Genomic DNA, 25,439 nt, shown 5'->3' with positions numbered 1-25,439 from the left:
TTGACATGTTGTGTCTGTGAAAGAGCTGCCACCCTTGACAAGAGTCAATAGATTAAATAATTCAAGTTAAGTCATCAAAGTGTAATCACTTTTCCCGTTGTTCATTGCTCACTGCGTTCTAAAAAAAAGCAAAGAAATGTCAGAGAGGGACGAAGCAAAGGACAGAATCCTCAATTACTTTTGAGTGTGCGTGTGTGTGCATACATTGAACCCACACTTCTATTTGTACGTGCATGTGAGTGTGTGTGTGTGCTATTTTGACAGCGTGGCTTTTATTACAAGCCAAGGCCTCCTTGTGTGCTAATGCTAATGTGACTTTTTGAATACAAATCAAGCTGGAACAAACACCTATTGGTCAGAGTATACCTGTGGGAGAGGAAAAACTGGATTTCATTAATATGCAAATGTTCCCTTTGTTTCAGTCTGGAACCTCAGTGACCTGTTGAGGAAAGAATAAAAACAAGTTAAAGTTAAATCTGCCTGATGAGAAGGCATCTTGCAAGAGTCTAATGTAAGAGAATAAACAGTAAATGATCCTTTTTTCTAAAGTAGGGATTTGGAGGCAAGGAGAAGTTCTGGTATCTGCAGCTTTGAGCTTTGATGTGAGGAGTTGAAGTTTAAACTGTCACACCGTCCATTTCTGCTAATGCTTCACATAGATTTACACTGTAGATGCGTTTACACGCACTTCTGGAAAATGGTTTAAAATTGCATCTGGAGTGTTTGGGATGTGTGGAAAGAACATAAAAACAGAAAGGGCTTGAACAGTTATAATAAATGAGCTCAAGCACCTTCCCTGAGGAAAAGATGATGTCGATCTATAGAAGAGTAGCGATGGGCATTTCCTGAAGTTTCAAAGGGAACCAGTGCAGATGACTCTAGCAATCATCCAATGCACTGCCAACTCGATTAGCAGCCAAAAGACTCTCTGCGTCTAACCCCAGTGGTTTTCATGTAGTAGCGTCACATGCTAATTAAATTCCCAATATGAGTGTATCCATCTCCCTCAATTAGTGCTAGTGGCTTTGGTGTCAGAAAGTGTTGGTTCATCTCTGTCGTGGAGGGGAACCTGATCTCTTTGTTTACACAGAACATCTTCTCCTCTGAGGATGCAGGCTCACATATATCCTGATTTTATCTCTGTGCCAAAATCCTAGTGGCTTGGACATGTTCATGTTGAGTATCAGGTACCATCTGTATTACAAGCCCATGCGGCATCTTTGGGCTCAAGCTATTAGCTTTGGATCAGTTGCTGTGCATGAAATTTTAGAACTCCCCTCCCGGCCATATTGATGTAATTGTCACTCTCTGGGGCTCCGTCTAATTTGTCTAGAGGCACGCACAGAATTGCGACACCTCAAGTCAACACTGGCTTTGGCGTTTGAGTGCTTGGTGGGAAATTAGCTGTGAAGTAATCTGTGAAACACAAGCCATATCAGGCTCCCTACCAAATTTCAGAAAATTAGCTGTTAAGAAATAAGATTAGCCGTTACCAGAGGTACAGGCACACCGGCACGTACCACTGACAAGCATTGCGCTGCCATGCTCAATTAGATGTCAGACAGAGTTTCCAAAAACACGCTGAGAGTTTTCAAAAACCAATATGCAGTCTGAGAAGTGTCCCTGAAGGTTGCAGAGAGGAACTTTCTCTCAGTTGTTGTAATTAAATGTGCGTGCCTCGAGAGTAAAGGTGTTAGTGTATGTCTCTATGAGGCCCAGGGGTGCGGATCCTTATTGGTATTAAAGTAACAAAATATAACACTTTCAAGAAGAAGTATTGTGTGCACGTATAGTACAAATACACATTTGTGGCACAGTGAACAAGTGGTTAGAGAAATTGGCCTGTATTAAAAATGCTACAGATAAAGTTAAAGAAGAGTCTGTCACACTCTTAAATGTGAAGATCTACTGTATATCACTGTCATGTCTGTGTGTTGAGGAGAGCTGGAGCAGGTCGAGTGTGTGTATAGACCAATTCTAAGGAGGAAGGAAAGGAAAGTAACTGGCCGGGCATTTGGCTTTTATTGGTGGGCCCTGAGAATTAGCCATTTTTTTTCAGACTTTTTACTGCAACAGTGGATTTATGTTGAATTGGTTAACATTACAAGGCTTTATATGTTACAAAACAACCATGATGCTTATTTACTGTAAATTTTAATGACACTTTTAATTTGGTTCAGTTGATGTGAATGAATTAACCTCATAATGGAGCCTTTTATTTGTAAGAATGGCAAAGTATGCTGAAGTTGTATAGTTTTAACCAACTATTAAAGCTTACATTTCAAACACAAACAGTCTGAGGCCTAAGAAAGTCCTTAAAATCATGACAGTGGCATCAGCACCATGGACAGTACTATGAGGCAGATTACAACAGCGTGCAGCTCAGGGGCCATTTTATTCCACTCTTTAACATATCTGTTACTCAATATTATAACATACAGTGACCAAGGCTATGTTTACACGTAGCAGGGTATTTTGGAAAACGGATATTTTAACCCCTCCATTTTCAAAAGTAACATTGTGCACAAAATCTTTTTAAAAAATGTTTTCGTTTACATGAACCCAGATAAATACACCGTCGAGCGCATCATAACTATGTCTATATGTCAAACCTATGGGCGCAAGTGTGAACATAGATCGCTCACATGACGTTAAGTATTTTCAGTCGCATGTTGTGACGTTTCGGAACCTAAAACGCCGTTTAACCCAGTTTACACGCCAACACAAAACCAGTGTTTTCAGAAATCTCCACTTTGGCCGGAGTTTTAAAAAATTATTGTTTTCCGTGATAAAAAATGCCAAAAATGCCAAACCGCATGAAAACATAATGCATTTTCCCTAAGTGTAAACGTAGCCCAAGACTCTTTTGGAGTCTGGAATCTACAAAACTGCCAGCTGTAGCTGATTCTTGTAATGTGGATACACCTGCTGAGTGACCATCCTCATTAGGTGAGCCTGTCAGTAAACCACTTTCTTACGTTCAGAATTTCGTCCTACAATAAACAACTGAGAATCCACGCACTAAGGTTGTAAGATAGATGAATACAAAAAAACATTTGGATAAACATATATCTATTCAGTGGCAACAATGATGATAATAATATGTTGCAAGTGAAAATATATATAGATATATATACAGTATACATACTGTATAACAATAATGCAGATTTATTCTAGGAGGGCCAGATTCCTTCACATCTTTCTTTGCCTTAATGACATTTTCCATTGAGGTAAAGGAAAAGCGTTTAGGAAAATACATGAGACCTATTTTTCTGACCATTTGACTGCAGCCTAAAAGTTGTGCTTTAAATGAAAGAAACTACATTTTTCAGTCCCATGTCTGTGTATGTAGCTAGCGTCTGGATATCCTCCATCTCCTCTTGCAAATTGTCATTTTTATGTTTATTTCTGTTTGTGTACGGACTGGATGATCAAAAGATGCCGCATGCTAATTGGTGAGCTTCATGTATTTTTGAGCTTTTGATAGAGCCAGATTAGCTGTTACTACCTGCTTCTTTATGCTAAGTTAGGCTAACCACATTTTAACGTAACTCTGCTCTTTGCCTCAAAGTTGGCAGAATGGGAAGAACACAAAATCTTCTATTATTTGGAATATTCAAGCATGGTTAAATAAAGAGCCTTAATTAGCTACTTTAGCAGGGTTACAGAGTTGGAGCAGTTCATGCACATGTGAAACCTTATGAACAAACTCTGTATAGGCTCCTTTAAATGAACTGAATCCACAGTGTTAATATTGGATTTTATTTACATGTGGCTGTCGGGGATGGAGGCTTTGCAGCTGTAGTTCTTTTCATCAAGTGGAGATATTGAAACTTTCAGAAATCTTTGACTTTGAAAACGCAAAGACACGAATGGTTCTTCTGATTTGCTTTTCATTGCGGTCTAAATAATGAAATGAATACAGCATTAACAACAGCCATAATAGTGGTATTAATTTTCTTATGTCTTTCTTGGAAAGAAAAAGTTATTCCTTTAAACTTCAAACAGATGAAGCTTGAGAGTTTGAGAAAACTTTTCTTTTCTTTTTTTTGCACTGCAGAAAAATGACAGATGAGTCTTGAAACAAATAAGATTAAAACACATTTGTTTTAGTGTTTACAGTTCCCTTGACAGCTAGCCTGTCCATTAAAGGATGTATGCATCATGTTTTGAAGTGTCCTTGAGCAGAAACAGTCCACCTCCTCAGACGCGCTACCTTTCCCTGTAGCTGAAAGCCCAGAAGATGGAAAAGTAATATGTCTGTGCTTGAACAGAGGCCAGGGAGTGCTGTGTGTTTTTATCTGAGATCTGAGTCAGAGGCAAAACAAAAGGATGAAAGAGGAGAAAAAATGTTTCTTTTCTTCCTCTTTGTCCTAGATTCACTTTGGGAAAATTATATCCTTGTTACTGAAGTGCCATGCAGCTCAGTGTCCTTCAGATTTCGTCCTCTGTCTCTCCCTCTTCTATCTCCCCCTCTGTTTCTCTCCTCACATCCAGTGTATCCCTCCTCTCCCACCCCATCTCCTTTCTCCCTCTCACTTTCTTCTCCTCCCATCTCATCTCGCCTTCTCTTTTTCTCGTTGTCTCTCTTTCCCTGCTCTCTGATAGCCAGGGCGTAACTCAAACCAGTGTGTTATTGATGACTTGCTCTGTCTGTCTGACTTCTGCTGTTCTGGCTTCAGCCCTGCTCTCTCTTCGTACGAGTCAAGCCTCTCTCTGTCACATACACAAACACACACACACACACACACACACACACACACACACACACACACACACACACACACACACACACACACACACACACACACACACACACTGTTGGCCTCATCCCAGCTGGGATCGGAGGCCCTGTGCAGCCCCTCCTGTCTCCCCGCTGGCTGCTTGCTGTAATCAGTCATAGTAGAGCAGACACTCCATCCATCATGGCGGCTAAGCTCCCTTCATCGCTCTGGCCCATAACCCACAGCACACCTGTCAACACAGCCTACATCACTACATCTGACTTTGCACCGTCTCTTCAGCTGTGAGACCGAAACTTTCAGTTCCTGTCGGACAAATTGAAAATGCAGTCACCTTGAGTCCTTCCAGTAATCACACATTTGACTTACTGTTGGGTACAAATATGAGACTAATAGGAAGCCACTATGATCGCACCTGATCACAGCCTTCAGACCAGGTGGCTTAATGCCTGCCTGCTGCATGTTGTTTTATGACAGTGGGGTCATATTTTCTGATGGTCTGTGTCAGAGACTGTGGCTTTCATGCCGATGTGCGTCAGTTGGGTTGAACCTGAAATTTCTGCATCTATTAGATACTTGGCGTTTCTCACACCTTCTTTAAAGACTGAATAACAACACAAAAATGAATAACTTTTTATCCTCACAGTCTGTAGATTCAGTGTGCAAAGTTTCACCACCAGATTGGACTCAAAGCCACAACATTCAGCTAAGTTCAGGCAATGTGTGTGCATGTAAGGTTTTTGAATGTGTGATGTACAATGTTGGAGTTACTGACCAAAGCACTTAGAGTGATTATAGTGGCACCTGCTGATAGACGTATGTCATTTTTGGTGTTTGTCGTGTGTGTGTACCATTCTTTACCATTTATAGAACTTATACAGTGTGTGCTGCAGTACCATTTTCACCAAAGGAGAAATAAAACAAAAAGGAGAAGCAAGCAGCAAGAATCGCAGCACAAGCAGATTGAGAAAAATTGCAAAATTTGACATTTTTAGAGCAGAAGACGAGATGCTGATTAAAATTAGGAAATAATTCTGACTCCAGACCAAGCTCTTTTCAAGATAATTGCAAAAATGTAAATGTGATTATTACCATGTCAGCTTTAGTCAGTGAGTATCATTGTATGTGCCTCAGTGGTGGGTGGAATTTGCAACCCACCTGCCACTTTTTGGTGTTTCTAGGTCTTAAAAACAGTTTTAGCAGAGAAACATAATCAGAAGAAGTTACATCAATTCTGTATATTTGTCATAGGAGAGACTGAGGCAGATGTACACACGTTGATACCTTTACTGTTACCAGGCATGTGTGTAGACCACTAGACCATCCTGACAACACAGCAGCTACTGACAGCAGTTGACACGAAGCATTAACGTAGTTAAGCATGCAATGAGTAAAGCACAGCATTGAAGCCAATGAGCATGAATAATTTTGGCTACGCTCAGACTGCAGGCAAATCAGATATGTTTCTCAAATCGGATCTGAAAGACTGTCCTCACTGTTTTTGTTTTTGCAAGTAATCAGATTGGATTTGTGTGTCCAGGCATCACCAGCCTATCAGCATGGGTTGCAGCAGTAGAGCTGTAGGCATCAGTAACTGCATGCACCAGCAACATGGCTTTCCAATGTGGAAATCCATCATCTGGCCCTGGTTTCTGTGATGTCCTCCATACTGCTCTGCTTGTAGCAGCGTGGATTATGCTCAGCTGCTGAAAACAATTTAGGCAGCAATTTTGTTTTCGCATTTTCACAATCACATTTCTGTCAGAGAGAGGGATGCCACAAAACTTCAAATATTCTCAACAATGTAGCCGTTGGGGAGACTAATCTGAAAAACAATCACACATCAACCTGCTTTTCTCGACTGCTTTGTCAAATATTTGGTTGAAATTTGATCAAAAATTTGGCAAAATAGAAAATATTGTGCATACAGTGCTAATTACAAGCCACCTGCTCATTTTGGTTAGTTTTCATCTTTCGTCTTTTTGCTGCACCAACACTCCTAGAGGAGAACAATGAGAAGGCTGTTCATAATAACAGGAACAAACAGCGAAAAGAGAGAAAATCTCTGCATTAGTCAGACAAAGGACTTTGGGAATATATTTAACAGTTACTGTTGGATTCCAAAACACTGTATCTTGAGCCCAAATCAAAAATCCTGAATTATTATTGATCAGTGTGATTCTGAGTTTCTTCTCACCTTGGAAAAAATGTGACAAAAATGCACATTTTTGGACTTTCATTTTCCTCACTATTTTTGACAATAAGGTGTAACAAAGAGGATTTTGAATGTTTTTTTCTGCATGTTTTTAAAAATAAAAAAAGTTGTCCATCCCTATCAGATTCTGCAGCAGGTAGCACTGATTGTGCTAATCAGTGAAATCACCTGCCGTCGTGTTTGGCAGGAGGGAAACACTGCTGATGATGCCTCTGACCTGTCCAGCAGGTTAACCTGGTCCAAAGTAGAGGATGTTGGTGCATGACATTCTCTTTCATTTTGTCAATTAAGAACTTAATGTACCATCCTTCAAAAAACTATACTTTGTTCAAAATTTGGAGGTTTGAAACATGTCGTAGCTCAGACGACGTGACAGTCAAGTCACAAATGAAAGAATTAGACGGGAATGTGAAGCCTCCACAGCAGGTTAATTTGTTTGAGTGTGCTGTCATTTGTATTGGCATGCCGTACATCTTTTTGACTTTGTTTCTTTGCCTCCGTAGATCGCTGCTCTGCAGAAAGGAGGAGACAGCTTCCCACTCACAGCCGCCTCAGGCAAAGTGCTCGGAAAGGTGCGGCAGAGGACAGACACAAAAAATAGAAACAAATACTTTTAACAGCGGTGTTGTTTTTGTTGCTGATCACCTCAAAGAATACCCGCCATACTTCAGTTCAAACTCAACAAAATGTGAGTGACGATAACAATCACAGGGAGACAGGAATGTGCAACAGTTAACAGAGACATTTTCTCTTTGTGTTCAGGCGTTGAGAAGCTCCGACAAGAGCTCTAAACCGGTGTACGTGTCCGTTGGCCACAAGATCAGTGTGGACACAGCTGTTCGGCTCACACACTCCTGCTGCCGCTACCGGGTCCCAGAGCCGATCAGACAGGTACACACACACACACACACACACACACACACACACACACACACACACAAACGTTGAACTCGTTTGTGTAACTGATCACGTTGGAGAGCAAGCAGTGCACTTGTGTATCAGCGTCCTGCTGTGAAGGAGGAGGTGTGCGCATCATGCTGCGTGCGGCTTTTCAGCGGCACGGCCTGGAACACTTTTGAAAATAGAGGGAAGAATGTGTGCAGCCATATCAAGGATGGTCTGATTTGTAAGGGGATTTTTTTTAAATGGCAGCAGAAACGCAGAAAACCATGTTTCAGAAAGTCACACAGTGCCGACTGTCAGGGACTGATCCGACAGAGCTCCAGTGTGACAGGGAAGATTAGCTCCAAGCAGACAATCAGTCCTTTTGTCTTCCTTGAAGCTCATTACTGAAGTTGTTGCTGCTGCTATTGTCCTAAAATGTGTTTGCAGTGACAACACTGGGTGGGTTGTGTTAACAGAGCTGATGACAAGTTATCATGAAAGACTCTGAAATACTTATTCTCATCATTCTCATGTCTTTATTTTATTTTTATGCCACTGTGCTGGTGACAGCTGTGGCTGGAGGCAGTATGTTTTCAGATTGTCTGTCTCTTACATACATCTGTCTGTCCCATTCACATAAACACGATGTCTCAGGACGCCTGGAGGGAGTTTCATTTCATTTCAAATGTCCACTCGATGAACTGATTAGATTTTGATTGTCAAAGGTTACTGTGACCAAACATAAGACAGTTTTGGCCTTTACTCAAGAATTCACAAACTCAGACAAATGTCTCATGGGATGAAATGATCAAGTGATGACGTTTCATATCCAAAAGGTCAAAGGTCAGCTTCACTGTGACATCGTAATGTTCTGCAAAAACACTTTCCTGGCCATTATTCAACACCATATCTCAGGAACAGAAGGGGAGATTGTGACCATATTTCACATGTGGTCAGACACTGAATTTGTGACGCACCACATCAAAGAGAATTTGCTGAATCCAACTTGGAACACTTGTTTGGGCAAACCTCACAGAAAGCAGTAAGAGAGGATTAGGATAAGACTACAAACTGTTCTGGCATCAGGTCCAATGTACTTCTGATTATTTTGTTGACTTTCTTCTTGCTGTTTCTGACTGCGAGCTGCAGGAGTTTAAGACCGCACAGTAAACTGAATTGAAGCGAAGATCACTACAAATGTTTGAGTGACTCTTTCACCCCCTTAACAGGATAAGAGGTTACAGAAAATACTTCGAGTAGTGTTAGATGAGTAATAGTGTTCACAGCAGCATTTTTGTATTTTACTTTAAAAAATGTTTCGCCTCAAAAACATCATCATCATCATCATCACAGTGCAGGAGAAAAAACCTGAACTTCACCTGAACGATCCCTCCTCCTGCCTCAGGCTCTCTGTCTTTCTGCCACTAGGCTGTGCTGTGCTTCTGCTGTTGTGTGTGTGCTTTGACATCCGCTGCACAGAAGACATACATTCACACACACACACACACACACACACACACACACACACACACACACACACACACACACACACACACACACACACACACACACACACACACACACACACACGTCTCAAAATCAGTTTTTCTCCAGGGGAGCTGCAGTAGCAGCGGCTCACTCATCCCCTCTGCATGTGTGTTTATTTCATCAAAGTGTGAGTGTGTTTAGCTGGTGGGAGGAGGAGGAGGACAGCAGCAGGGACTGAATGTGGACATTGGAGAGAACAGGGGACACTTCCTCTGTCCAATCACTGGCACCTCTGGCACCACCTCAGTCTTCATCTTTCTCCCCCTGCCTTCCATGTCTTTTTTCTCTCCATCTGCGCCTCTGGCCCTGTGTTCTCTGCGTCTCTCTCTCTCCCACAGATATTTTAGATTCTTTCTGTTGCTGACATCACAGAAAAAAATATCCAATTCTGGTGAGTGTCATGTTTGGAGTCGAACTCTGTGTTTACGTCACTCTTTTCGCGGGCGGAGCAAGATTCGTGTCCCCCAGGTCTGTGAAACCTCAGTCACAACTTGCGGAGAAAAAAAAAATATATCAAAAAGGTGTCAATCTGACAGGAACACTGTCTGCATTATGTAACAGTCATCTATTTGAAGTTTGAAGACAGATGAAGATGAACTGCAGTATGGCCCCTCTGTCCAGACACTCGTAATGGCAGACTGAGGGTAAACAAGTGCGCACGCACGCACACCTATCAACAAAAGATTGTGATGTGATGTGCTGTGCGTCTAGTTGCAGTTCACCGCTGGGACACACACTGAGGGGTGGGTTTTGGTGAGTCCTTCCAAACTTGTTAAGGCTCAGAAATGAACCCTTATGATGTCATGATCTCAGATGGTCACACTATCTTTGCCATTATCATATTTGAGACACTGAAGAAAAAGTGAAAAACATGCCAGCATTGTTTCATCCACCACTGTTCTGTTGATCAGCTGATCAATTCATCGCCCGTGTACTTCAGCACTTCAAGCATGGAGGAAACTTTCCGTTTCAAAATTCGATTTTGTTGAAGCTTCAAATGATGTTTTGCATTAGCAAAGGGCGTCAGCTGGTACTTCTTTCTTTTTCCCTTCTCCTCAAGCCTCCTCTACACTATCTAATAAGATCCTCTCCCTTTCCATCATGACTGAAATAAACTCCTCCTTCCACAGCTTGAGAGATTCAGAGAGAGACAGATGAAAGGCAAAGATGACATCATGGTTGGATCCTGCAGTGAAGACTCATGTGTGAAAGCACTGCAGCAGAATCTTATATACCACGAGCTCAAACTAATTCACGCTCCATCTCGGCCGTGCTCCCTCACACCATTAAATTCTGACACTCCTTGTGTGTCCCACGCTTCACTCGATGAAGCCGAAGGAAATATGTGATGGGAAGTAGAAGGCAAGTGGACACCTGCCTCGGCTCATTGCTTTTCTGCTCTGCGGTCAGCGTGGCAGTGAGTGAGTGACGAGCGGAGGTCAGAGAGTAGAAGCTGACACATTGAGATGTTGCATTAGTGGACCATTCAGTCGCTGTAGCAGCACATGGTGGGGTTTGGTTCATAGAAAATAATGCCTCAAAGCTTATCATGGATCTCTCTCTGACTTGGATTCTCTGGAAAGGCCACTGTAATTAAAACAGAGACAGCTCAACTGGTGCATTTTCGTCTGCAGACAAGCAGACAACTCATATACATCGAGAAAAGTTTGCAGTATTAAATGCCAGATGAGTAACTTTTGACTTGGGTTTAAATGGAGCAGGCCTTTTAAGGAAACTCCTCTGACTCAAAGGGAAAAAACTCGCTGCTGTACTGTATGCAGAGATGCTGGATAAATGATCCAATCTGAGGACGATGAAGCTTTAATTTTCTCGTTCTTTCTTTAGTGTGGAGGTTTGGTAATTGTTTTTTTATAATTGATGGATCTTTTAAACCATTTTTCAAGCAAAGATGCCAAAGATTCCCTAATTTCAGCCACTTTAATGTGAAGATTTGCTAGTTTTCTCTGTTGCATATTATTTTAAACTGGACATATTTGGGTTTTGGATCGTTCGTTGGGGAAGACATATGAAGACTCACCTTGAACTATGAGAAACTGATAGAAAGGTTTCTTTATTTCTGGTATTTTACAGACTAAAGGATTAATTCATACTCAAAACCTGACAAAGGAATTATTTATTGTTCCCTTTCCAACCCTTCAACAGTGTGATGTTTCATTGATTTTATGAAGAAAAAAGGCCTTCTTACTTTAATGCTTGTGTTTTCTACTTTTTGTGGTCTTCTGATTGGATAAGTTACCGAGCATCTGTGTATGTACAGTATAAGGAAGTGTGACGCTTGTTCATACACTGTGCCTTGTAAAGATTGTGAGACCAAAACTTTAACAAAGGTTAATGTATAAGTCTTTTCACTTTTAGTCAGGTTGTGCTTTCCTTGTGTTTCAGGTGTGCAGAAATATTGTTTTAGTTCTTTTAAAGAAATTTGTCTTGAAATGAACTGCAGCTTTCAAACTCAATACAGCTTATTAAACAACAGCAAGGGTCTCAGAGCTCTGTCTTTTGTTTCCCTTTTAATTAGTGCCAAATTCTGTATTTCTGGCAGTTTCCAGGAAACTGCCAGAAGTTATTAAGAATGAACAGACTTATAAAATACAGTTGTACAAAAAGAGTTATTCTTTGACTTTTCCCTCCATGTTTAACTGACACATACAGTCCTGCAGCCAGGAGCTGCCTCTCCTGACCTCTCTGCTCAGACCTATTGCACACAGACACACAAAACATGTGTACACACAATCCATCCACAGACACACATAAAAGCCTGTGCACATTCCCACAAGACTACACACACACACACACACACACACACACACACACACACACACACACACACACACACACACACACACACACACACAGGCACATCCCGCGCTCCTTCCTTCCCTTCCTTCAGCAGTCACTTAAAAGCTCTAATGGACAGCAGTGGAGCTGAAACAGAAGTCTCTCTAAGCTAATGTTCCCTGACAAACATGCTGCTCCTCTGTCAGCCCTGCTCACTTGGAATTAACAGGCCTGTCTGTTCGCTCTTTTTGGGAACTGGTACAAAAATAAAAAAAAAAAGTATCGATGTAATGGATTGCATTTTAAAGCCCTATGAATCTAGCAGCTTCAGGTAGCTCCTCTTTCCTGAGGGGTCAAACAAGCAGGAAAGAATTACCTGTTCATGTTTATCGCTGAGAACAGAGCTGCGGTCTGGTGTCATTGGGCTTCAGAACAGTTCCAAGTGCATGCATTTTTTTTTATGTTTGGATCCTGCAAAGAGACCCCTCACCAAGAGGCACTGGTGTTGTTTCCTGTTTGTGGTCTCATTCCATTCAGTTGTGTCACTTACTGATGATGGCAACTGATTAAAGAGGATCTTGGAAAGCGAAAAGGTCAGAGGCCACCAGAGAACATATACCCACAGCATAGCCACAACTTCCCCCTTTTTACCTCCACCCACAGTCTCTGTTTGCCTCTCAACGGTATAACAGCAAATAAAAACAAAAAGGTGCCTCAAAAAAGCTTAATATGCAAAAACACGTGTCATTATTTTGTAACTGCCACTCTGGGCAACTGTGGTTTCTGTTCAGCAAAAAATAAATAGTCTCATTGACTATTTTTGCTTGAAATTCAGAGACTGGACTTTTAGGAAGAACACGTACAACAAATTTAAACTTGTTCAACATTTGTTCAACTTGAACGCACGTGGCCACTTGTTCAAGAGGCTTCTTCATTCCAGTTACCAGACGGAGACTGATAAGCTTCAGAGACAGGTCTGACACTTGCTTCCGCCTAATGGGTCTTTGAACATAGTTGTGTCATGGCTTGAGCGACATGTGGTCCCTTGGTCACCATTTCCGGGCTGAAATCCATTACTCCCCAGTCCCCTTCTCTTCCTCCTCCTTCACACACACTGATGGGAAGATATCCACTAGTAATGGGACTCTGAGGAGCTGTCTGAGTCTACAGTAACAGCCTATTTCCAGACCTCTCCTCTCGCCTGAGTGCTTTGTACTGAGCGGAAGTTGCTAATTATTTTTCCCTCCCCTTCTGCAGCAGTCACCTGTACACTGCTGGCTCTCTGTGTTACCCAGTGAACCTTTGAGTTCTGTAAAATGATTTCATGTAAGGCTGTGAAAGGTCACTGTGTAGTTTGCTGTTTTTCCGGCTTTGTCCAGTAGCACACTGTCTCCTGGAAGTATCAGAGGGGTTTGACTTGTATTTCCGTGTAGCTGACATGCATGTATGTCAGCATTAAAAGAACCTCCCCGCCGAGCCACCCGTGCTTCACAGCACTGTAAAGTTCTTTGGATATTAGATGTGTACGATTTCCTGCTAAGAGGCGATAAATGTGGCTTCACGTTCCACTCTCTATTTTGGGTTTCCATATATCCCCAATCAACCCCCACAAACCACCCACCCACCCCCTGTACTGGGCAGGAAGACAAGAAATGTAAAAGCTCCACAGCTGCACTCCCAGATTGCAAAAACAGATGGAATTTCAATGTGAGTGATAGGCGATGGGGAGCCGGCATGCATGGCATAAAAGAGATTGAGGAATGCATTTGCGTGTGGGTATATGGGGAAAAGAGGAGGCACGCGGTGTTTGTGTGTGTGTTTCACAGAGAGATATTGCCGATGTGTGTTTTGTGTGCAGATATTGAAGAGCGTGATATATTTATGTGTAAGAAGCAAAGATTTTTGCTTTTATTGTTTTTTTGTGTGGGCTTGTTTGTTTTTAGCACTGCAGTGTGCAAAAGCAAGAATTCATTCAGCACCCCAGCAGGAAATAACAAAATATATGTTTTTCTGAATATATATGCGTGTGTTCTCTCTCATGTGTCTCAACCAGCCTGTGTGTGACCGGTACGTATGGCTTGCTTTTGATGAGTCTCCGCTTTTTCAACTTCTTCTCACCTCCTTGTTCTCCCCGACTTGTTTTGTCCTCCCTGAACTGTTTCTCTTCTTGCCACCCTCTCTCATCCATCCATCTATCTCCACCCCCTGCTCCGTCTCCACTCCCTGAATTATTCAGGCCTGCAGAGCTTAGTGTATTTTTGGTTGTTGTCACCTCCACAGTAACACAAACAAAGCCCATATTAGCGAGCCTGCACACATACACACTCACACATGCAGCCATGCCAGCATGCTTGTGCGCGCGCACGCACACACACACACACACACACACACACACACACACACACACACACACACACACACACACACACACACACACACACACACACACACACACACAACAAGGCTGCTGACAGTAACAGAAAAGTACCAGACTCTGTCAGGGACATTAACTATGAAAAGTCATCCTTACAGGGATTTCACACCATCACTGTGCTGCACCCTCTCTCTGCTCTCCCAGCACAGAATAATAACATGTCTCACTTGTGTGTCTTCCACATTTACACAATGTTTGATTGTAAAACAGAGTGTGCATGAGGAAAGACATAACTGGGAAAGTACGTGGATCCTCCATGTGCAGTTACTAGAATACATTTGGGATTCATTATAAGCTACGTTTTCATTAATTTAATCGTTGTTTATCTTCATTATTCCTCCTGAAATCAAGAATATGTCAAAGCCAAGATGAAGACAGCACATTTACACACTAGTTAAAGGCCAGTTCTAAATCTGTAGACAACATTAAGAACATTTCAGTTCATAAAACCACCAGGCTAATCTACATCCAAAACAAAACAAGACAGTGAGCTAAAAGTGCTCCGTAGAGCCAAAGGGAACTGCAGTCAGGTGATAAATCTCTGGGGGATGTCACTGTGTCTTTTGCATTTCATCACACACAGTCATTTAATCCATTATTTAGTAATCCGCATAGACTCAATAAAGAAGGTCTCTAAAAAACATTTTTAACATTTTCAACATTTCTTGAAGAAAATGTAAAGAGTTTCTGGTCAAAGTTTAGTGCTATATTGTAGTTTTACTACTATTTGTCAATCTACTGAAAATTATTCCACAATTTTGACTGTAAATTGATTGTTGTGTCAGCCAACGAGACTAAATGTCTACAGCTACAGCTAGCAGCACTATAGCCTGTCTGCTAAAAGCCAACTTTAGCTAACTTTACAAAGACAGCGTTAACTTGCTCATTTCTAGCTAGTTTAATGTGTACCATATTCACCACCTTATTTTACTGATAAAAAATGATCAACAGATAAATCAATATGGGAAACAGCCGATCGTTCCAGGCACACTGATAGCAACGGTACATTTCTTCTTTTAAAGCCAGGTTCTCTGTGGAGCAGTTAGGACGTCACGTTGACTTGACGCTGATGGCGACACGACACAAGGTGTTTAGTAGAATTTGAAGGGAACGCAAGTCTTAGAGGAAAAAGTGAGAGAAAGAGAAACCTACACAATCATAAGACAGTCACATCTGACAGCAGATGGGGAAAAACATCTGGGAAGATTGACACCAGTGCTCCGCAGGTGGCAGCTGTTCCAGTGGGCTTGTGGAACTTTTCTGAATGTGCTGAGAGGATGTGTCTGATTTCAACTAGAGCTCCTCCTTGGGCCTCGAGGCTGTCTAAATGTTAATATATGGCTGACTGACATTCTGGTGCTGCAGCCACTGGACTCTAGACCTCCACAGAGAGGTTGGAGGAAGGTTGGAGATACGAAAGAGCAGCCCTGGGGTTGATATGAGAGAGAGAGAGGTGTCAGTGAAAGGTAAGAGAAGGGTACATACAGATCCGTAGGAAAAAGTTGAATGATACAAGAGTGATACAAGGGATTTGGTGTGAAAAGAAAAAGTAAGTGATTCCAGGGAGAAGGAGAATTGTAAAAATGATTTGGAAAAGGAAGGAGAGATAGAGAAAGGAAAGGGGGAGAGCAGACTGGCAGAGCTGCAGGGCTTAAGGGGCTTTGGGGAGCTAGAGGATAAAGACCTGCCCCAGGCCACTGGACCAAAGCCAGGACTCTGACACCTCTGCATGTGTGTGTGGCCTGAATGTACCAAGAGCCCCTGCAGAGAGCCAGCAACGCACATCTGTTCACCGATGCATTCTCGCCTTGCCAGGGACTGTGGCCAGAGGAAACCAGTTGTGAACTGATCAGACTTCCGTTGAGTTTTTCCTCTGCTATGCAGAGACACAGTTGTCACAGTCTTTATAATTTATCACAGTCTTTATTTTTCCCTCCATTTTCTCTTTGTCAGGTACGCACAGAACGATAATTTATGGTGCTCCAAACCAGAGTGGGAAATTTTCTTTATTGCATTTTTCAGAAGGTTTTTTTAGGTTCACACTGCCTAGTTACAAGCCAACCAGGCGTGTCAATAAATTTTGCAGGAGCTAAGAAGTAGGTGGTTTATTGGGCAGATTTTTGTCAGTTTGCCAGGTTAGAGAATATGGTGAACAGACATCTAAGCATTTGGGTTTTAAGTTTTGGGCAGCTGCTTCAGTGATATTCCCTCTCATTTAAAAGGAGTAGTTGGACATTTGGGGAAATAAGCTTATATTGCTTTCTTGATGAGAGTTTGAAGAAAGGATGGATAACACTCTCATGTCTGTACCATAAATATGAAGCTGAAGCCAGCTGCCTGTTTGCTATGCATAACATAAAGACTCGAAATAGGGGAAGTGGCTAACAACAGGTGACAAAGTCACATCTAAAGCTCAGTAATTTACTCCCCAAGCTAACCAGCTGCTGGTTGTATTATTTAGTGGACAGCTATCATAGCTGTATCGATCTTCTCATCTTCTGTCTCGAGGCAAGAAAGAGAACAAATGTAACTGGTGGGCTTCTGCATGGTACTGGTTAGTAATGAAGATGCTGTGGAACCGGGATCCCTTTGAAGTCTATACAGACACAAAAATTATGAAAATAACAGATGATAAAGTTGAATCTAGATGGAAGCAAAACTGTCTGCTCCCGCTCCTCTCCCACAGGAGAACTGATGCACTCGCAGTAAAATATTCAGCATGGACAATAATCTCATGTACAAAAACCTCAATAGACCAGTGAATGTAAAGTAAAAATTAATAAAAGATGTATGTAAATAATACTTTATTTATATACAACACTTTTCAAAAGTTACAGAAGGATATTACACAGTTACACAAGCATATTTCCCAATATGTTGAACTATTCAACTAAAATGATTGAAAATCTTCAAATTATGAAACTTACTTTGGCTTACATTGTCTCACTTGATAGAATTTAAGTGGTCTACAAGCTAGCAGGGCCATCAAAATGGACATACATCCGCCTTCAGTTGTCGCAGTCTGTCATAGCCGTCACAAGAGAAAAGAGTTCTAATGTTATCATACCTTAATTTTGAACACAAAGTACAGCTGAAGTTTGATATTAAGTTTTAAGTATTTGATCATAAAACAAAATACTGGACTTTTTTTTTGTCAGGGCCAACAGAGGTTATTACAATTCATCCCAAAGAGAGGAAACAAACTTTCATTGCAAATGCATCCAATAGTTTTGAGACCAAAGTGGTGGACAAGCTGGCAGACTAAAATTGTTACTAGCATGGCTAGTAACTTGACTGATATTGAAATTGTCTGTCTCATCTCACAGGTCGGTGGCTACTTATATATTCTTTGAAAAAATCATCATAACTTATCTTTGTAATTGGAACTCCTGTTCTGTCTGATGATCGGCTGTATGAAACATTTCATCTTGTGTTATGTGAGAATTAACTGTGTCTAATTGCTGTTGACGTTGGCACTATATAAGCAATCAGTGCACCTGACTCAGGTCCTTACCTGTTTTTTACGCCCTGACAAAGACCCGCCGTGGTCGAAACCGGTCGGCACTTAGAATATTTTATATCAATATGTCCTAATTTAATAAAGGCTTTTTAACTATCCTTGGCTCGGTCGGAGTGCCTGAAGAAAGCTTTGTGCTTTTTCTTTGTCTTTGTAAGTGTAATTGTTTTGCTGACACAGATCAATGTGTGGCTGTCAAGCAGGGAATGACAGATGAAGCCCATTGTTGTTGTATCTGGTCAGTTCGTGTGTGTCTACATGCAAGCTCAGTTCAAGCATCTATGAGACCCCTAGCAGAATTCTTTTAGATGCAACTACATCAATAGCAGTCTCAAACCTGCTACTCTGTTCCATTCTGTTTTTATGTTTCCAAACATTTCTCCAGCTGTAGCTTCTGCCTGGATCTGCCTCTCAGCTGGTTTTACTCACCAGACAGGGAGCAGCAGTCTGGGCAGGGACAGAAAACTGTACAGCAGGTTAGCTTGTCAGATACTGCAGGTTTAACGCTGTTTGCCACGCTAATTCTGATCACCACCGGCACTTTACATGTCGAAGTCTGAACAAACATACTGTGATGATTGTGATTCAACATTACCAGACTGGAGCAGCTCTAGAATCATCCCTTCCTGATGCTCTCACAAAAATGAATAATCACCCTGGCTCTCTGGATAGCTTAACAAATTAACTGAATAGCAACTCACTGCCCTTGACTCTGTAGCCCCCGTTGAGGTTAGAAAATGTTCCTCTCCCAACTTAACGTCATAGGTCAATGATTCTGCTCTGGCTCAAACAGAATTGCTGAAATTTGGACAAAAAACAGTGCAACACAACATTAGAAGCCAGACCTGGAATGAATCATTACTTAAGTACAAATGTGCCCTCCCAAATCTAATTACAACTCTGATCTGATTTCTAACAACAGACCCCAGAGTTTTATTTAGTACCATGGATGAGCTCAGTGAAACATCACCCACATTGGTTACCAGCTTTATAGCTGAGGTTTTTCACAACTATTTCATTGAAAAGATTGAGCTAATCAACAATATTACTAGTAAGTCAGTGTCCCTCTACCTCTGATCTCTCTCACCGAAACCACCAGCCACCCTTTTCAGTTTGATCCATTAATTTCAAACACTCTCTCCCAAATTGTCACCAGCTCCAAACCAACCACGTGTTCTGAATCCCTTTCTGGCAACCTCATAAAAGACCTGTTCACAATGGTTGGAACCCCTCTTCTTGACATCATCAATAAATCCCTCACTTCTGGTATCATTCCAACTGTTTTTAAAACAGCTGTGCTTACACCCTCATTAAAAAGATCCAACCTTGACCCACAAACTCCTAACAATTATAGACTGATCTCAAATATCTTGCTCATATCCAAAGTGTTAGAAAAGGTGGTTGACACCCACTGACTGCCTGTCTATCCAGTCATAACCTTCCTGATGAATTTCAGTCCAGTCTCAGACCCAAACACTTTACCAAACCTGCACTAAGGTAAATATTGACCCATCAATCGCAATGGACTCTGATCCTTCGTGTCTGCTCAAATACGGTGTTCCACAGGGGTTAGTACTCGGGCCACCCCTTTTGTGTTCACTTGCTCACTCTGGGTCACATCTTCAAAAACATGATTTCTGCTGATGTCACACAAATCTATCTTTCTGTAACAGTCAATTACTTGTCCCAGCTCGTTCAGTTACAGACATGTTTGTCCATCACTGACTGTGCAAAAATTTCCTGCATTTGAATGCACACAAGACTGAAATGTTGCTTGTTTGGTCCAGCTAGATTCACATTGCTTTTTACAGATTTCTCCATAAACCTTAATGGACAAGGTGACAGATTGCAAAATTTCTCAGACCCATACAGTTCGGAATCTGGGAATAATATTTTTCCCCTGTCATAAATTGGAGCCACACATCAAATATATAACACAAACTGCCTTTTTCCACCTTCGTAAAATGGCCCAAATACACCTCACTGAAATCCTTGTACATGCCTTCATTACATCTAGAGTAGGCTGTAATGCTGTTTTCCCCTAGCCTATCTAAGACAGCAACAAAAGGTCAATTGGCCAATTGGTCCAGAATGCAGCTGCCAGAGTCCTCACAAGATTTAGAAATGATATCATATAACACTGTCAGTAATGTCTCTGCATTGGCTGCCGGTTTATGCAAGAGCTGACTTCAAAATCTTCCTTTTTACCGATAAGGGTTTAAATTGTCTCATTCCTCATGTATCTTGTGTGTCTTCTATTCCATTACCTCTTTGATGCTGGTTGCTCAACTATTCCTCAATTTAATGAGCACTCTTTTGGTGGTCACATTCAGTAGTTGAGCTCTGTTGATACTTTCAAATCCAGGCTGAAAACACACCTTCTATGATCTCACCTGATTTCACCAGCTGGGAACCTGAATCGTTGATCACTGTTTTTCCTCACCGACAAGTAGTAGGTTAGCTACCCCAGTCTTGTTATACTGAAGAAGAAGAAGAAGAGGAATCAGAGAGACAATCCCCTTTATTTGACACACAACATACACGTGAACACGCCATGCAAATTGGTGAAATTTGTCCTCCGCGTTTAACCCATCCTGGTCGACCTTCCTCCGCGGTGGACCAGGGGCGGTGGGCTGCCATCTGACCGGTGCCCAGGGACCCAGTTTCCTTTGTCACCATTGGTCAGGTGGTGATCTTCTTGCATGTGCGTGTGTCCTTTTTATGTGATAGCAAGTTTTTATCTGACATCGTGGCTTCACTTTCATTGACACAAAAGTGTTTTTCTCTCCCCTAACATACACACACACACACACACACACACACACACACACACACACACACACACACACACCTTCATCAGACTCACACTCAGGTGTGAACAAACATTCATACACATACTTTTACACACACACACATGCGCGCACACACACACACACACACACACACACACACACACACACATGCGCGCACACACACACACACACACACACACACACACACACACACACACACACACATGCGCGCGCACACACACACACACACACACACACACACACACACACACACACACACACACACACACGTTGTGTTTTTATCACTTACATTCTTACATTCATTTCCCGGAGCCTTACCCTAACCCTAACCATAACCACTATCTGCCTATTCCTAACCCTGTACCTAACCTAATCTTACCTAACCCATAACCCTATCCTCAGTTTTCACCCTAAAATTGAATGATTTACATTAAGGGGACCTGCATTTTGTCCCCATAAGGCAGGTGAGTCCCCACAATGTGACCGTGTAAACAGATTGACCACAACGTGATAAATACCTGGTCTCACACACACACACACACACACACACACACACACACACACACACACACACACACACACACACACACCCACCCAAGTACTTGTCAGTAATTCACATCTAAATGGCATAACCAGCATCAGATGACTGTGCAGAGTAACTTGATCAGACAAGACCAGGTTTATGAGCTCAAACAGCTTCGCTGAATCAAAGCAATCAATTGATCAAAGCTGGTGCCTGTAACTTCTGCTTGATGCTTTTGAGAAGTAGACAGCACTAATTGACCAAATAGCACAAGTGTGCCAGTATATAAAAAGAGCTTTTGCCTGTCAACACAAATATTCAGGAGCATGACCATTGATGATATCAGGTTCTTTTGTTCCACCCTGAGCTGTACTGGCAGCACTCACACACTTCCTTTTTGTGGAGTATGGGACTGGGCCAAAGTCAGCACCTAATGATATTAGTGAGGTACCCCAAGGCTCCCTTATTCCTTATTTACTGTGTATGACTGATATGTCAGCTGCAGTGACATGCAAGCCTGTTATATCGTACTGATTGGCTCATAGATAATAAGCTTTCAATGCATTTGGGTAAAACTGAGTCAGTCCTGTTTGGAACTAAGAGGATATTGTCAAAGACCAACAGGTTAAAAATTGTGCGTAATTCATCAGTAATTCAAGTTTAAGGAGTTCTATTCATTGAATACAGAGTGAAAACACAGTAACATCATCTTGCATTGCTTGTAATTTATTCCTAAATTTAAAATGTATACCAATCCAGAAACCAGTAATGTAGAATCATTGTCTTACAACAAAAGTTTGCATTTTACTGCAGCTCAGGGCCATTTATAGGCATAAGCAAGCCATGCGGTCATCAAGAGTGCACGAGCAATCCTTGTCACAAACCCCCAAACTATAACAGTGCATGCATTTCATTGTTAAAAAAAACCCCACTTCTCATATCGCACAACGCATCTGAGCCTGAGACTCTGTGGGAGCAGTCAACTAAAGATGCTGTGCTTGCTGTCATAACACTATGACTGAAATGATTATAGCTGAGATATAAAGCCAAATCCTGGAGTGACAGCTGTTTAAAGTGCCCACTTTCTCTCTGTTAAAACACTGACTGCACAGTGTTGTGAGAGAGATAGAAATGGGCAACAAAATAAAGCTGCAGTTTCAATTAATGATATGATAACAACAGAGAGAGAGGCGAGCAGAATATCAGTGGTTCAAAAGCAATCCTTTTTGCACTTTTTATGTAGTTTCTGGAAGTTAACCATATACTTGAACTGCTGCTGTCGTTTCAGAAGTATTTTGTCAGTACGAAATCTTTTGCATACCTTAGTGCAACTACAGATTCACACTGGCATTCTTCAAGGACAGGATACAAAGCTGTTATGCAGGTCATATATTTTCTTAATGCAGAGGTATTAAGCTGTCAAACATCCAAGTTGCTCCACTAATTTCAATGGAGACCTAATGCAGGCAAAATGTGAAAGCTGTGAGTACTGAAATTGAACTGAGCAAGATATGGCATTATGACATTTCTAAATTTAGCACGAGGCACAAAGACAAACTGCCACTGAGAGAGGGGAACACTCGTATTTGGGCCTCTCCTTCACATGCCAGTGGCTTTTCAGGTTATTTAAAAAATTTCCCCAGCATGGAATCAATAACGTTTTTCTTATCTTAAAAAGAGACTTTAAATGCGTCTAAAGTGTGGTTTCTGTATATTCCTTTGTACAAATAACAATAAATATTAGCTAGGAGTAATTAGCTCTTATTGTTTGTGTTTTTCAGTTCCTAAAGGAAAATGAGGAGCTCACAGAGGAGAAAATATTTATTTTTGAAAATACACTTGGGGAGGGAAGGTTAATAAGGGGCGGTGAAACTAATCAGGGCAGGGCAGACATTCAGACAGGCAAGGAAGACAAAGGCAGGAAGTGAAGTAACTGCAATGAGAGGTGAGGAGAGGTGAGCATTCAAAATATAACAGCAAAGAATGAATTAATGGCATAAAACAAAGGAAAACGTAACCTTGGGAGCAGGGAAAGATACAACAACTTCAGGATATGAATGAGTGAAAAAGACCCTGCATAAATGATCAGAAACCCTGATAATGTTAGAAATATACAGGGGTGTAATTCTAACATTACGCTATGTGTCGGGCCAAAGAACGCCCCTTAGCTGTGGTATAATGAGTGTATATCACGGACAGGAGTGGTGTATTGCTTTTATAAAACAGTTACCAATAATGGCAATATGAAAGAGGAATACACAATAATTTTCATGTAGTTTTTAATTAAGCAAAAATACATATTATCTAATAAAATAGCCCCGCTGTGAAAAAAATAGTCCCACCTCTCCGTATGTTAGCTCTGCATGTCGTCTATTCCACGCTTTTTTTCGGGAGAAAGTCACTGCTCAATCAACTATTAACCCTGTCTGGAGGTGAAAGTTAACCTTAAACATGTGAATTCAACTAATTGGCCTCGCTTCTCTCCTTCTCTATTCGGTCAACCTCTCCAGACGTCAGCTCCGCATGTCGTCTTTTGCTGGGCTTTTTTTTCAGAGTCATCCATCGTTAGCCTGCCCCGGAGATCAAAGTTGACCGTGAACATGTTTGAATGTTGTTAACGCCTTAAAAAAAATAAGCATCAAAACCGGCTACTTTTTGCTGCGTACTGTAACAGTTAGTTGTTGTCATGGAAACATTGTTGCTTCCCTGAAGCAGAGTGATATGCTGTGATAAGGCTTTTTAGAATAGTAGCTGTGGTATATGCTCATTATATCACAGTTAACAGCCAGTCAGATTGCCGGATTTCACCTTTCCGTTTTATAAAAATAATCATGTATGATTCGACCATTATCCACGTTTGTGATCCATACAATATCCCAAATATATTAAAATCGGGATAAGTCACAACAGCAACTAGTGTGTATGTAAAGGTACTAAGTGCCAGACTATGTACTGATGACGAGACACAGGCCAGGAGTTGTTGAATTTAACTAAGATATGATTATATATATAGAACCAGTGAAGGGTTTGGACTCACCTTCCCATTCAGTGGTTTTTATTTTTCTAATTTTCTATATTGTAGACTAACACTGAAGACATCAGAGCCATGAAATAACACATCTAGCACATTTTGTGGGTAGGCTCCGTTAATGGTTAGATTTTGACGTGGTTCACGTTCACAACTGTCATATCATGTTGCCTTTATTGAGCTTCACATCTTCAAAGACTGAGGTTTGGTTTGTTTAAAACCATTGGAGAGAGTAACCCGCAGCAAGACTTTCATGGTGTGTTTTTGTCATTTGTGGAGCCACAAAGGAGATCATAAGAAGAGTTTTCCAATGTTAGGACTGGAGTAGGGGCACTGTGATATCTTAATGATGTTTAGAAGGCAGTACAGCCTCAGAAACATTCGTACAAACAACCCAATGTGTCACACAATGATTTACGTTGTTTGTCAGATTTGGCAGCAAACAGAAGCGCTCTGTTTGTTCTGTGTAAAGTCAGGATCAAGGCACTTAATTTTAATTTCAAACTTCAGAAGAACATGTTCAGTGTGTGAGGGTGCTCCTGCTCACGCAGCTGAACAACTGAGAACAGTTTGTGACAAGATGTTAAATGGGGAATCTTTCCCCTCTTTTTTCCTCTGCTTTTTTCTCTTTCTCTCTCTTTCTCTCTCTGCCTCCCTCCATCCTCGTCCTCCCTCTCCTCCTCCACAGGCAGACTGTCGCTCCAGAGAATACATTCGCATACACTTCCCAGCTGCAGACACATAAATCAAAGAATGAAGTAAGTGACAAAATACATCATACACAAGTGGGTTCTCACTCAGACACACACACAAACACACACACACGAATAACTTGCATGTGTGGTACCTCAGCACACAGTGAGAGAAGAGAGATTTACACAGTCTTAAAATAGGCTTAAGTGCCACAGCGAGTGACTCACTAAGGATTTTCCCCAAAT

General features: G+C 41.5%; 1 protein-coding gene across 2 annotated transcripts in view; it reads left to right on the top strand.

Moving 5' to 3' along the window:
• The window catches only part of LOC139338677 (endonuclease V-like), a 62,589-nt gene that overhangs the window by 9,283 nt on the left and 27,867 nt on the right, over nucleotides 1-25,439 (top strand). The window contains exons 6-8 of one of the 2 annotated variants that reach the window (XM_070973921.1): nucleotides 7,461-7,529; nucleotides 7,720-7,848; nucleotides 25,190-25,259. In XM_070973921.1, coding sequence (XP_070830022.1) covers nucleotides 7,461-7,529; nucleotides 7,720-7,848; nucleotides 25,190-25,246 — 255 coding nt within the window. In that variant the 3' untranslated portion in view covers nucleotides 25,247-25,259. Of the gene's footprint in view, nucleotides 1-7,460; nucleotides 7,530-7,719; nucleotides 7,849-25,189; nucleotides 25,299-25,439 lie in introns of those variants that run through there. The other variant, XM_070973912.1, reaches the window with a different exon arrangement.

Source organism: Chaetodon trifascialis, chromosome 2 (assembly GCF_039877785.1).
Source record: "Chaetodon trifascialis isolate fChaTrf1 chromosome 2, fChaTrf1.hap1, whole genome shotgun sequence".
Lineage (NCBI taxonomy): Eukaryota > Metazoa > Chordata > Actinopteri > Chaetodontiformes > Chaetodontidae > Chaetodon > Chaetodon trifascialis.
Note: the sequence above shows the minus strand (reverse complement) of the source record. Positions and strands in the feature narration are given on the sequence as shown.